This window comes from Gekko japonicus, unplaced genomic scaffold (assembly GCF_001447785.1).
Source record: "Gekko japonicus isolate JY-2015 unplaced genomic scaffold, Gekko_japonicus_V1.1 scaffold257, whole genome shotgun sequence".
NCBI lineage: Eukaryota > Metazoa > Chordata > Lepidosauria > Squamata > Gekkonidae > Gekko > Gekko japonicus.
Genome location: NW_015171509.1, coordinates 194,913 through 205,929, shown reverse-complemented (window position 1 = coordinate 205,929; position 11,017 = coordinate 194,913). Strand labels below are relative to the sequence as shown.

At 46.7% G+C, this 11,017-nt stretch overlaps 1 protein-coding gene across 1 annotated transcript in view; it reads left to right on the top strand.

Moving 5' to 3' along the window:
- Positions 1-410, top strand: part of TMEM232 (transmembrane protein 232) — a 191,072-nt gene extending 190,662 nt beyond the window's left edge. Inside the window, exon 13 of the mRNA XM_015419320.1 lies at positions 153-410. Within this exon, the coding sequence (XP_015274806.1) occupies positions 153-410 (258 nt within the window). The remainder of the gene's footprint in view (positions 1-152) is intronic.
- Positions 411-11,017: the final 10,607 nt, after the last annotated feature.

The window sequence follows — 11,017 nt, the reverse complement described above, 5'->3', positions numbered from 1 at the left end:
TAATGAACTTGCATGAGCCATCACTGATCATGCAGATGCCCACTTTCTAAATTCCTGTCTTTAAATTATCTCCACATCCTGCTGAGTTATTAAGTCTGATGTTCCTGCCGTTACTGAGATATCTAATGAAGTATCTCTGTTTTTTGCAATAGTGGGAAAAGGAATTGCAGATCAGGCTTGAATTAGAAGAACAGCTGCGGCAGCTAGAGCTTAAGGAAAAACAAAAATTGGAAGAGGAACGCTTCAGGCGAATAATGAAATGGCGGTGGACAAAGCTGTGCAAGACAACAAAACCATATGAGCTTTCGTTGTGGCATGAAGATGAAGAGGAAGGCCTGACAGAGGCAAGCGGCAGCACGGAATTGCCAAGTGTGCAGGAGCCGTCACATACCTGGGAGCCAAGCCTCTAAGGAACAGATTCTGCATTACAAGTAAATGTGTGTATAAGATGAAAGTCGGTCTGTGGAGGTTTTGATTTTGAGCAGAGAAATGACTGGGGGAGGGAGGAGTTAGCCCTTTCCCTATTTAGCTGCATTTCTGTGGAGTTTCAGAGGTATATTTTTAAAGGTAAAGTCATGTCTAGAGCCCTGCTGGGGGTGGGGGAAGCAGCTCAATGGGGGAGTGATTTTGAAAGAAAGAAAAAACAGCCAGTGGAGAAAGGTTAAACACCCCTCACCCATAGCTCCTCCACTTGGAACTATTTATTTATTTAATCTGATTTGTATCCCGCCCTCCCTGCTGAAGCAGGCTCAGGGGGGCTTGCATCAAAAGGTTAAAATACATTAAAACACAGAAGTGTGAACTCAATACAGTGTCATAAAAACTCATAAACGTAAACAGATCACAAATACAGAAAAGTGCTGGTGAAGTGCTGGTGGCGGTAACATCCCACTAGGCCATAATAAAATGATAGAAAAGTGTGGCCACAGTCAGTATCCAATATATCACAGGCTGTTGGAGTTAATATAAAGGGCCTAGTTGTTATTAGTAGTGGCTTCTAATCGAAGGCCTGGTGGAAGAGCTGCATTTTACAGGCCCTGTGGAACTGTAAAAGGTCCTGCAGGGCCCTGATGTCTTCCGAGAGCTTGTTCCACCAGTGTGGAGCCGCTACTGAGAATGCCCTGGCCCTGATAGAGGCCAGTCTGGCGTATTTCAGTCCAGGGTGGCCCAGACAATTTTGAGACTCCAACCTCAGTGCTCTCTGAGGAACATGCGGGGAAAGTCAGTCCCTCAGGTAGGCAGGCCCCAGACCATGTAGGGCTTTAAAGGTCACAAAAAGCACCTTGAAGCGAATCCGGTATGCTATTGGCAGCCAGTGCAGTGCCTTTAGCACAGGCTGGATGTGCTCCCACATAGGGAGACCCATCAGCAGCCTGGCCACCGCATTTTGCAACATTGCAGTAGTCTAATCTCGAGGTGACCATTGTGTGGATCATTGTTGCTAGATCATTGCGTTTGGGGAAGGGAACCAACTGCTTGATCAGCCGAAGATGGTAAAAGGCCGCCTTGGCAGTGGCTGCTACCTGGGCCTCCATCATTAAGGAGGCATCCAGGAGCACACCCAGTCTCCTAACCCTCGCTGCTGGCACCAATGGCGCCCCATCAAAGGCCGGTAGTGGGATCCCCACCCCTGATGCACTCCGACTCAGGCACAGGACCTCCATCTTCATCGGATTCAATTTCAATCAGCTCAGACTAAGCCAACCAGCCATGCCCTGTAGTGCTCGGTCCAGATCTTCTGGGGTAGAGTTGGACTGACTGCCCAACAACAGATGTAGCTGGGTGTCAGCCGCATATTGGTGGCACCGTAGCCTGTTCCTCTGGGCAATTTGGCCAAGGGGGCACATGTAGATGTTAAATAACATGGGGGAGAGCACCACCCCTTGGGGCACCCTGTAGACCAGCGGGTGCCTTTGGGACAGCTGATCAACCTTTGTCCCCGACCTTGGAGAAAGGAGACGAGCCATTGCAAGGCAAGCCCCTGAATCCCAGTGTTGGCGAGGCAGTGGGTCAATAGCTGAAGGTCGACCATGTCAAATGCTGCCAACAGGTCCAACAACAACAGCACTGCCGCCCTGCCCCAATCCAAATGCCTCTGGAGGTCATCTGTGAGGGTGACCAGTGCCGTCTCCGTCCCATGGCCTAGGTGGAAGCCGGACTGGAAGGGGTCTAGCATGGAAGTGTCATCCATAAAGCCCTGTAATAGTAATGCCACCGCCCTCTCAATTAATTAGCCCAAATAGGGCAAATTGGAAACCGGCCGGTAGATTGCCAATTCAGCTGGATCCAGGGATTGGTTTTTTCAGGAGAGGGCAGACCATTGCTTCCTTGAGTGCCCCCAGGAACAGCCCCTCTGAGAGGGACTTGTTGATAATATCCCTGAGGGTACCTCAAAACCCCTCACAACCAGCTTTAATTAGCCATGAGGGGCATGGGTCAAGGCTGTACGTGGTTGGGCATACTGTCAAGAGCAATCTGTAATCCAAAATCAGACTAGAAGATGTGCATGGAGCCTCGAGTTCGCTCACTGTCTCAAGTGTGGCGGGGAGATCGCAGTGAAGTGACAAGATCTTATCTGCAAAATAGCTCGCAGAAGCCTCACAGCCAATGTCCAAATCCCTAGCGTTTGGTCTGCCCTGTGGCAAGACTGTCAAGGACCGAATAGTACTAAACAATTGGGCCAGGCGTGAGCTTACAGATGCAATCGTGGCCGCGTAGAACTCTCTCTTTGTGACTTTGACTGCCATCTCATAGGATTTCATAAGTGTCCTATAAGATGTTCTTGTAACTTTGTCGCGTATATACCGTCACTGTCTCTCTAGCCATCTTAGCCTCCGCTTCATCAGCTGCAGCTCCTGGGTATACCAGGGAGCTAGCCTGTTTCTTAAACCGGCATTTCATTTTCCCTGAGCTGACTTTCACAGCTTTGTGATGGAATATAAATAGGCACTGAGGTATATGCCTGGCATATTACAAAGCTGCTCCCCTGTGCAGAGATCCACTCCAGCCACATTGTTGTCCCATCAGTTTGTCCCTGTGAATTGATCCAAACAGGCCATTTGTATGCAGTATTCAAAATTCTTCAGGATGTGATCCATTTAAGCTGTGGCATCTGCTAGCAGCAGTTGTTACATCTTTTTGCATGAGTGTGGTAAGTCTTCCTTCTAACAATTGTCTCATAGATGTCCTTCATGTGTGCTTCCAAGGCAGTTACCATGAGGTGCCTACACCTCTATGTCACACCAGTGTAACATGTGATACTCCTGGCAAGGATGATGACCAGTGGCATCCAGTGGGAGTTGTGAAATAGGTGGTGGCCAGGTGACTCCAAGTTTTCAGATGTGTTATGATGTGAATGAAATGGGTGTGGGTCACATGACCACAGAAACATCTTTGGACAGCGCTGGCTCCAGTGTTCCCTCTAAGCTGAGTTAGTGTGAGCTAGCTCACAATTTTTTAGCCTCCAGCTCACACATTTTCATCTTAGCTCAGGAAGAATGGCTCCAGAACAAACTAATTTATGCAGTAGCCAAATCACTCGCTCACAACTTTAATGCCAGTAGCTCACAAAGTAGAATTTTTGCTCACAAGACTCCACAGCTTAGAGGGAACACTGGCTGGCTCTTTGGCTTGGAAACGAAGATGAGCACCGCATTCTAGAGTTAGATTTGACTGACTTTTTATTTATTTATTTATTTATTTGATTTGATTTTTATCCCGCCCTCCCACCGAAGCGGCTCAGGGCGGCTTACAACAATAAAAACAATAAAACAACACGTCTAAAACAGTCTATACAAAACATTAAAATCACAAACCTTTTGAGCAAGAGAAACCTTTACTTTTACTTTTTAGAGCAGTGTTAAACTGTCCCCATTCATTTCCTGGTAGATAAGTCCCTGGAGGTGTTGTGGGATTATTAGTAAACCTTGTGATCACTTGTATATGGGGTATAGCAGGAGTGCATCTGGTCCCTCAGCCTTTTTAAATACATGATGTTACTGTGGGAGATCATTCAGAGATTTGAAATGTGGTGTTATCAGTATGTTGGTGGTTCACAACTTTGGTTTTTCCCAGCAAAATCCAGGGAGATAGTAGAAGTGCTGAATCAGTGCTTGGAGTCCACAAAGATCTGGTTGAGGGAAAATAAGTTGAAATTAATTCAGACAGGAGCTTTGGGTGGGGAATAAAATTGATCCCAAAGTGAGTGTTTCACTGGTTCTTGATGGGGGCTTACTCCCCCCAATTTATTAATGTCCTAAAGAGATAACGGCAACCTTACTTCCATCATCATCTTCTTTTCAGTCAAGGCTGCATACAGAGCTGACTTTCTTCCTGAACAGTCCTACTCTAGCACTTGTATAACTCTTCCATATGGAAAAGCATGCCCTGAGGGAATTCAATAATTCACTGATCCTTTCCCTCCTTTCCTTCCATCTGAAGTCTAGAAGGACTGGATTCTAACCTGGTGTGCATGGTAAGCATTTACCCCAAAGGTTTTGCATATGTCAGGAAACCATACTAACCTTGCTGAGCTTCTTACTTAATTGATCTGCCCAACAATTTTTAAAATGTTGATGAAGACCACCAGACTTCAGAGTTTTTGGGGTTGTTTTTTGTTTGTTTAGACTTTTATTCCGCCCTCCCCACAAGTGGGCTCAGGGGGGATCACAACAACAATATACAATAATCCAATAGCTAAAACACAATAATTCAGTAGTTATGCTAAATAGTGGGTTCCATGGATGGATGAGCAGGCTCGAGTCGAGTGATCAGCTCAACTTTATTTGTGATTTCAGCAAGAGCAAGACAAGACCCCAGAGCCACTGCTCTGTTAAATAGCATGCATCTGTGGCGCTTGGTGGTTGGAGGCGAGGAGACTGAGAAGGGGCTTGTGATCGGTTGCAGTAAGGGGCGGCCATACAGGTAATCGTGGAACTTTTTCACTCCCGCCACGATTGCAAGGGCCTCTTTGTCGATCATCTGGGATTAGTTCCGCTTAGCTGACGACAGGGTCCTGGAGTAATAGGCCACCGGTACCTCTCTCCCGTCTGGCAGCCGATGGCCCAGGACTGCACCAGCGCCATTGGGAGAAGCGTCGTATGCTAAGACAACTGGCAGTGTCTTGTTGAAGTGGGCAAGGATGTCGTTAGAGGTGAGTAGCTCCTTCATGGCCCGGAAAGTGGCAGCCTTTCGCCAGCCCCACACCCACGGGGCCTTCTTGTCGAGTAGGCAGTGGAGTGGCTCCATGAGTGCAGCTTTATGAGACAGAAAGCAGTAGTAAAAGTTCAGAATGCCCAAGAAAGCCTGCAGCTCGGTCTTGGATGTGAAAGCAGGTGTATTCGTGATGGCACGAACCTTGTCAGGGGCCAGATGGATGTCGTCAGCATCCACGAGGAACCCCAGGAATTCTACATGGGGGACTCCCAAGAGGCATTTCTCTCACTTCACCTTCAGCCCAGCGGAATCGAATTGCTGCAGCACGGTGTGTAGGCGGGTGGTGAAATCCTTTTCTGTGGGGGCAGCTATCAGTACATCATCGAAGAATGCCTGGACCCCAGGGATCCCTTTCAAAAGAGAGTCAATTACATTCTGAAAGATCCTCCCAAGAGGCATTTCTCTCACTTCACCTTCAGCCCAGCGGAATCGAATTGCTGCAGCACGGTGTGTAGGCGGGTGGTGAAATCCTTTTCTGTGGGGGCAGCTATCAGTACATCATCGAAGAATGCCTGGACCCCAGGGATCCCTTTCAAAAGAGAGTCAATTACGTTCTGAAAGATCCCTGGGGCCACACTCACTCCAAACTGCAACCGCTTGTCTCTGAAAGCGCCCTGGGGTGTGACAATGGGCTGCACTTTGACAGTCTGCTCATCCACCAGGAGTTGTTGGTAAGCTTGGGCCAAGTCCACTTTACCAAAGACCTTGGCCCCCACCAATGTCGCTAGGACATGGCTGACCACAGGCACCGGGTAAGCATGGTCCTTCAGTGCCTTGTTGATCATACATTGGTAGTCCATGCAGATGTGGACATCCCCATTTGGCTTTATTGGGGTTATGATGAAAGTTTCCCAGGTGGCGTGGGGAACTGGCTCTAAAATTCCCTGTGCCACCAAATGGTCCAGCTCCACCTCAATTTTGGACTTGTGCGTAAATGGAACTCTCCAGACCTTGAGGCAGATGGGCTGAACCTCGGGACTGAGTTGGAGTGATACAGGGGGGCCTGTGTACCGGCCGAGGGTCCCGTTGAAGACGGCCAGAAACTCATCACATACATTACTGAAGTCCAAGGGCTGCATTTGGTGTACCCCCATTACTTTGAACCCTAAGGGTGCAAACCAGGACAGTCCAAGCAAGCTGGTGAGCTGCCCTTCCACCACCACCAAGTCCAAATGTCCCTCAAACTGCCTGTATTTCATGTAGAATTTGCCCCACCCCTTAATGGCCACCTCATTCTTTTGAAAGTCCTGGAGGGTGAAGCCAGTGGGTCTAAGGTGGGGACCCCCCTGTGGACAGAGCCTCTGGAGAGTCTCTTCCGAGATGATAGAGATGGAGGATCCCATGTCCAGTTCCATCTTGCAAGGCACCCCCTCTATAATCACAGTCACTTTAATTTTATCAGGGATGTGCCGGGGCAAATTCAATACTTGATGTTGGTGGACGGCAGTGGTGTGCAGATCCACTGATTCCTGGTGCATGGCTGTGCATCTCCAGGCTCCCTTGGAGCGGCAGGCATGTGCGATGTGGCCTGTCTTGCTGCAGGTAATGTAGTGCCTTTGCCAGGGTTCCTGCTGGCCGATAAGCTTTTGGAGGAGTTTCTCCTCTCGGATGCCCATCACGACCCGGTCGAGGAGGGCATCGTCAAGGCTTGGGAACTTGCATGTGATGGCCAGTCTGAGAAGGTCAGCCATGAAGTTGGCGGTCATCTCATTGGACTTTTGCTAGCACATGTAGAAGTCCACGCGGCGCACCATCTTGGTTGGCTGAGGCGTGAAGTGGTTGGTGAGCGCCTTGATGAGGACATCATAAGTGGTCACCTCAAGTGTGGTGGATGCGATGAGGCCCTGGACTAGCCTCAAGGTTGCGATCCCACAGGAACTGAGCAAGAGAGCCTTCTTCTCTTTACCCTCGATGTCCTGGAACAGTATGAAGTACTTGAGCTGCTCCATCCAGGTCTCCCAAAGCTCTGGGTGAGCGGGGTCAAATTCCGGCAGATGTCCTGGAGCAGCAGCCATGGTCCCGGTTGCGATGCAATGTGCGTGGCACTGGAGCAGATGGGCTCTGGGTTGGCTCAACAGGATCCCACCTTCGTTGCCACTGTTAAATAGTGTGTCCCATGGATGAGCAGGCTCAAGTCTAGTGATCAGCTCAACTTTATTTGTGATTTCAGCAAGAGCAAGACAAGACCCCAGAGCCACAACACTGTTAAATAGCATGCAATTGCCACACCCAAACACACCCCACTCCCAATGATAGGCTATTTACATAACATTACTACTTGATTGATTACTTCCAGAGTCCTGGTAGGCTATTGTTCTTGTGCTCCAAGTTCAGCCAGTCTCTGGTGTGACATACCTGGAATGGATCAGTCCCAATACATAACAAGTTAAAACAGTTAAAAAAAACAGTATAATTTAAAATAGGTAGCACTATCAGTTAAAGTGCTGTAATCTCAGAAGCTGGAGCTACTGGGCCTCTAAAATCTTCTCAGTCTGGGTCACATACAGATGGAGACCTTTGGCAAGGGAGACCAACTGATTGGATTTCCACCACCTCATCCAAAGGCCTGGTGGAGTAGCCAGAGGTCAATTCGGGGGGGATCGCGGGGGATCACACAGTTCCCACAGGAGGTGCGGGGGTGGGGCACACGATGAAGCCCCGCCCCCTGCTTCTGGCCGCCCCGCTTCCGGTCCTCATTCAGCCAGGAGGAGGCAGGAGAAGAGGGAGGGTAAGTTGCTTCCTCCCCGCCTCTCCCCACCCCTGCCTGCCTGGGGCCAGGGAGGGCCTTGGCGGGGCTTCCTCGCACTCCCGCCGGCCTTGCAGGTCCACCGCCGGGCCCCTGATGTCAGGGGGTGTGGCATATGCTAATGAGTTATGCTAATGAGTTCCCCTAGCTCTTTTTCTACAAAACGACCCCTGGGAGTAGCTCCATTTTACAGGCTCTGTGGAATGATAGGAGGTCCCTCAGGACCATGTTCCACCAGGGTGGAGTGATTTCAGATGCCAAATGGCATTTTTGATAAGTTTTCAAAGTGGAAAAAACTATTACAGTGTTCTCCTTTGTTTCTTTGACTATTTTTTAGAAAAGCTGATTATGCCTACATCAGCTGAGAGTCCCACTAGGACATATTCTTAAATTGTTTGATTACCATTCGTTCCAATTAAACTCTTGACATATATGATCACACAGCACATTTTTGCCTTCATAAACAAGTAGCTGATATTCATTATTAAATAATGAAATATGAATTAGTAGTAAATAATTGATTAGAACAGTTAAAATAATACAGGGGGGGACAATGTGCATCAGCTGTGGCTTGTTATGAGAGAGAGAAATCTGGAAATAAATATGAAGAAACAGAAGTTGTCATAACAGAAAAAAATACCATCAGCTAAGCTTGGTTTCAAGACTTCCACAATAAAAAAAATTGGATTTCTTATACCAGCGAATCCCCTATGAGTTCTGGTTTCCACATTTTATTTTGTATTCATAAAGGATATGGCTCTCTTTCTCCTCCTTTATTTTCATGATGACCCCAAGAGGTAGGTTAGACTGGAAAATAGTGACTGACCCAAGGTCACAGTGATCTACCCGAAGAAGTGACCTGTGTCTCATGAAAGCTCATAGTCCAATAAATATTGTACCACTGAACTTTTAGTTTTATTAAGTGGAATTGAAATGTGGCTTTCCTTGGTTCTAAATCAATACTCTCACTACAACACTGCATTAACTCAAATATTTTAAAGTAGTTTCTCCATATGAAAAGGAGCTTATATTACATTTCCAGGAATAACTTCTGATGCATGCCTCTGAATTGGGCTGAAATTCTCATGGGGCAGCACTTGTCACCCAAGGAATCGACCCCACCAAAGAACAGATAGGTAAAAACATACCTATTTTAGAAGTAATTAAATGTCTCCCTTACACAATAGGCATTGAGAATCCATAACAACATTGGTTATTCCTCCTTCCCAAGCTATATGGGGGTCTGTTTCCTTAACAAGCATCAGTTGGAATGGGAAAGTTGCCACACCTTACCTCACTGCATTTCAGTGTTTTCAACATTCTTCTGCTACCCTGGTTTTAATACCAAAAGTCACTCAGGATGGGAAAGTGCAGAAAGCACCAGGGTAAGACCTAATTTCAGTATGATGCTGGAAAGGCGACAGAACTCATCTCCCATTTAATGAAGGCTGCTATCCATGTATAGCCATTTTGCATGCTTCATTGTCATGCAAGCAAAATACCTGCACAGGCCACAGATCTGCTGCTTTGCACAGGTAGCAACCAGGTTTGACCAAGAGGCTGGTTGTATGCAATTCCTTTTTGCATGCCAAAATCTCATTTAAATTACTTATTTATTTATTCAATTTTTAATCACCACTAGGGATGGGTACAAACTCACAAACAAACCCTAATTTGAGCATGAACCAGGTCGGTTTGTGGATCCTGAACCAGGGTTTCGGGAGAACAAATTTCCCACGATCTGCCCATGAACCTCCATAGAGTTTCATGCAGTTTGGGGAGGGTTTGCGCAGGGTCCAAAGGCATTTAAATACCTTTGGTGCCTGACCAAAAGTGAGCTCTGAAGGTATTTAAATGTCATTGGAGACCACCACCAGCCCCATGGCCTGATATCGCAAATAAGAAGATGAAGAAAAGAGTGATGGATGTGGAAACAGCACAAAAACTTCAGGAAACTTGTGTATTACAGCTTCAAATGGAAAAACTAACATGACTCTCAGATTTCAGGGGATGCCTGAAATGGAAAAAGAAGATTTAAAGAAGACTCTGGGAGAGATCATCGCTCCAGTAACAGGTATATCAGCGGATGAAATAGTAAAAGACATGGAGGTTGCCTATCGGGCATACTCTAATTATATCAGAAGAAATAACCTGCCTGGAGATATTGTGGTGAGATTCACAAGAAGACAGACCAGAGATGCGGTATTAAAAGCAACTTCGGCAAATCCACTGAAAATTGGGAATACAATGTCAAGATAGCTAGGCTTTCGTGTGGGTTAACAGGAGGAGCACACATGAGCCAACTTAAGTTTTAAAAGAAAGTATTTATTTAAAACAATGATCAAAAGAGAGGAATACAAAATCCAGCAACAAAACACTTCAGAGAGTACAACAAAATAATAAACACTAACTCAAACTACCTGTGTTCTATAGCGCAGTTTTCAGGAAGCATAGGCCATAAGTCACAACAAGGAATGTGGCTTCACGTCAAGGTCTGCAAACATGAACCGCATACAGGAGTTCCAAGAATCTCCTAGGCTAAAATTTCTCCCCAGATAAGGTGTCAAAATATACTCTTTTTCCCTTTCAAATATCAGCAGCCCCCACTTTACGGTCAAACAGTTTTTCCAAATAGAGTTAATTGGTAGGTCTGCCTGTCCTTAGAATCAGCACCTTAACAATAACAACTTAAAACAGCTGCACTAGGAAGAAGGCTAACATACTGTTGCATCACTTAACCTTTCATAGGCACTTTTGCTTCACAACAATCATAAAGACTTTAAAGGATATCCCATTTGAAATCCGTCAAAAGAGGAAAGGCTACAAGGAACTGATCTCATTTCTTCAAACTAATGGAATTCAGTACAGGTGGGCGATTCCTGAAGGTGTAATTTTTAAAGTCAATGATAAAAGAGAGAAGATTGACTCCATCTTTAAAGCTAAGGAATTTCTGAGATGTCAGCTGGGGCCGGAAGAAGAACTTAAAGATGAAGAATCCAAGTCGAGTGACTCTTCTACTTTGGGAATGGACGAGGACTTTGTGGGGGAAGCGGGTGT